Genomic DNA, 2,888 nt, shown 5'->3' on the forward strand with positions numbered 1-2,888 from the left:
GAGTTATGTCGACCTCTCAAAAGCATCCAACTGGATTCATGTGATCAATATGCTCCCTTCTCTTTCTGTCTTGCGTCTGTCTGGTGCAACTCTTCCTAGCCTTCCCTCTACACTACCCCATGTTAATTTCACTTCTCTTACTACACTTGATCTCTCTGGGAACTACTTTGCATCAAGCATACCCGGTTGGCTGTTTAATCTTAGCAGCCTTGAACTTCTCGATCTTGGGTCCAATAATTTCTATGGCAATATACCACTTGCCATCGGGAATCTCCAGAAGCTTCAAGTCTTAGATCTCTCATCGAACAACTTCAGTGGAGACATCCCAGAAACAGTATGGAGTCTCAAGAGCTTGCTATCAATAGATTTGAGTATGAACAGTAATGGTGGGTATGGTGGGCGGATACCAGAAACTGTGGGGAATGGTATCGGTGGGCGGATACCAGAAACTGTGGGGAATCTCAAAAGCTTGATGTCTTTGGACCTCAGCTATAACAATATCAGTGGGCATATACCAGAAACTGTGGGGAATCTCAAAAGCTTGGTGTCTTTGGATCTCAGCAATAACGGTATCAGTGGGCGTATACCAGAAACTGTGTGGAATCTCAAAAGCTTGGAGACCTTGGACCTCAGCTCTAACAACATTAGTGGGCGTATACCAGAAACTGTGGGGAATCTCAAAAGCTTGGAGACCTTGGACCTCAGCTCTAACAATATCAGTGGTGAAATACCAAAGATCATTGGGAGGCTTACAAAGCTGCAGAATTTATGGTTGCACGACAATCAAATTAGTGGGGAGATTCCAGAAACCATAGGGAATCTCGGTGAGTTGAGCAGTTTGGATTTATCACGTAATCGTATCAACGGGCAGATACCTAGTGCAGTGGGTAACCTCTGCAACTTGAGCAACCTTATTGCTTTTGATAACAATATAGGTGGAACTATTGCAGGATTCATGGAAGGTTTCTCGAGATGCAGCACCAACAGATTACGGAAAGTTAGTTTGCAACAGAACAATCTTAGCGGTCCTTTGCCCAGTCAGATAGGAGAGCTCCAAAGTTTGGGCCATCTTGATCTTGGTTCGAATTCATTGGACGGTTCAATTCCTGCATCATTGTGGAAATTATCTGCCCTTTATTATCTGAATCTCACAGCAAATTCCTTGGCAGGTGCACTGACTGAAGCCCACTTCGCCAACCTCACACGCTTATCATTTTCGGGTACTATATCTTATGACGCATTGATCAGTACTCCTGGATTAATAGATCTATCCAACAATTCATTCTCTGGACCTATTCCGCCAACCTGGGGTGGTGGTTTCGACTATCTTGCCAGTCTGCTTCTTGCACATAACAGGTTCAATGGCAGCATTCCATCAGCATTTTGTGAGGCAAATAGTCTAAAAGTTCTCAATCTTGCCGATAATGATTTATCAGGAGTTGTCCCTAACTGTTGGAACAATTCATCTCATTTGGGAGTCATTGATTTCTCAGATAACAAATTGTCAGGAGGCATTCCTAGCTCAATGGGATCTCTCAGTCAACTCATGTCACTGCATTTGAGAGACAACAACTTCTCTGGTAAAATTCCTTTGTCCTTGCAACAGTGCAAACAGCTAACTACTATTGACTTTGGCAATAATAAGTTCTCAGGTTGCATACCTGAATGGATTGGAGGGAGCCTCTTATCATTAAGGGTTCTCCGTCTGCGATCAAATATGTTGGATGGTAATATTTCTAAGCAACTATCACTCCTTGCTTCCCTTCAAGTGTTGGATCTTGCTGACAACAAACTTTCTGGAACTTTGCCACCATCATTTGGTAATTTTAAAGCCATGATTACCACACAAAATGGGAGCGAACCTATTCTTTCTGAAAATATGGCCTCCTATTATACCGAGAATATTCAGATAAACACGAAAAGTTTGGAACTCACATTCACTAGTGTGCTCTCACTTGTGACAAGCTTAGACCTCTCAGACAACAATATTTCTGGAGAGATTCCTGAGGAGTTTACAAACCTTCGTGGGCTTCATTCCTTGAACTTATCGGGGAATCATTTGACAGGAAGGATTCCGTTCAATATTGGTGCCATGGGGCAGTTGGAGTCACTTGATCTGTCGATGAACAACCTATCAAGCACAATTCCTACAAGCATCGCAGATTTGAATTTTTTGGCGCGCTTGAACTTGTCCCACAACAATCTGTCAGGAAGGATTCCATCTGGCAACCAACTCCAAACCTTGAATGATTCATCCATCTACATTGGCAATCAGTATCTTTGTGGACAACCACTGCCAGAAAAATGCCCCGGCGATGAACCTGCAGAAGGTCCAATAGAAGAAAAACAAGATGAAAATGGTTCAGAAATGATATGGCTTTATGTTGGCTTAAGTCCGGGAGTTGTGGTTGGCTTCTGGGGATTTTTTGCCGCAGTGATGCTCAAAAGGAGTACAAGGTATGCTTATATCCAATTCATTGACAGGATATGTGATTGGATTTATATGGCTGCAACAATAAATTTTACTAGGCCAAAGTCCAAGAGAAACCGAGGACGTAGAGGACGTACGTAAGTTGTTGCAAAGTTGTAATGTTTCCGCCGTGTATGGTTCAGGTTGACTTGATGTTTCTGTGATGCATCATGCATAAAAGATTAGTAGAAATATGGGCTATTAGAATAAATAGAAATACTTGGAAACCATTTAAATGGTTTAGTTATTGAGGACTTAAAGCTGTATTTGAGTAAATTGCTTAAGCAAAATACTCCTAAAAGCATCTCTACATTTTCTATATGCTGAAACTTTTCTTTCGGTGCTTTTATCATTGTAAGTGACAGGTGTAGCATCTCACTGTTTTGCTTAGAAAAAATATTTGGATGCTTTATTCTTA

The 2,888-nt window shown here is 41.7% G+C and overlaps 1 protein-coding gene across 2 annotated transcripts; it reads left to right on the forward strand.

The window, feature by feature from the left end:
* The first annotated feature begins 6 nt into the window (after window positions 1–6).
* On the forward strand, window positions 7–2,888 carry LOC113463407 (receptor-like protein 46). Of its 2 annotated transcripts, none has more exons than XM_039121676.1 (2): window positions 7–1,079; window positions 1,170–2,888. In XM_039121676.1, the coding sequence occupies exons 1-2, from the start codon at window positions 50–52 to the stop codon at window positions 2,570–2,572; spliced, it is 2,433 nt and encodes an 810-aa protein (XP_038977604.1). In that variant the 5' UTR covers window positions 7–49; the 3' UTR covers window positions 2,573–2,888. The 2 variants fall into 2 exon arrangements, with proteins under 2 accessions (XP_038977604.1, XP_038977605.1); XM_039121677.1 differs by having other exon boundaries at window positions 7–824; window positions 951–2,888.

Source organism: Phoenix dactylifera, unplaced genomic scaffold (assembly GCF_009389715.1).
Source record: "Phoenix dactylifera cultivar Barhee BC4 unplaced genomic scaffold, palm_55x_up_171113_PBpolish2nd_filt_p 001182F, whole genome shotgun sequence".
Taxonomy (NCBI): Eukaryota; Viridiplantae; Streptophyta; class Magnoliopsida; order Arecales; family Arecaceae; genus Phoenix; species Phoenix dactylifera.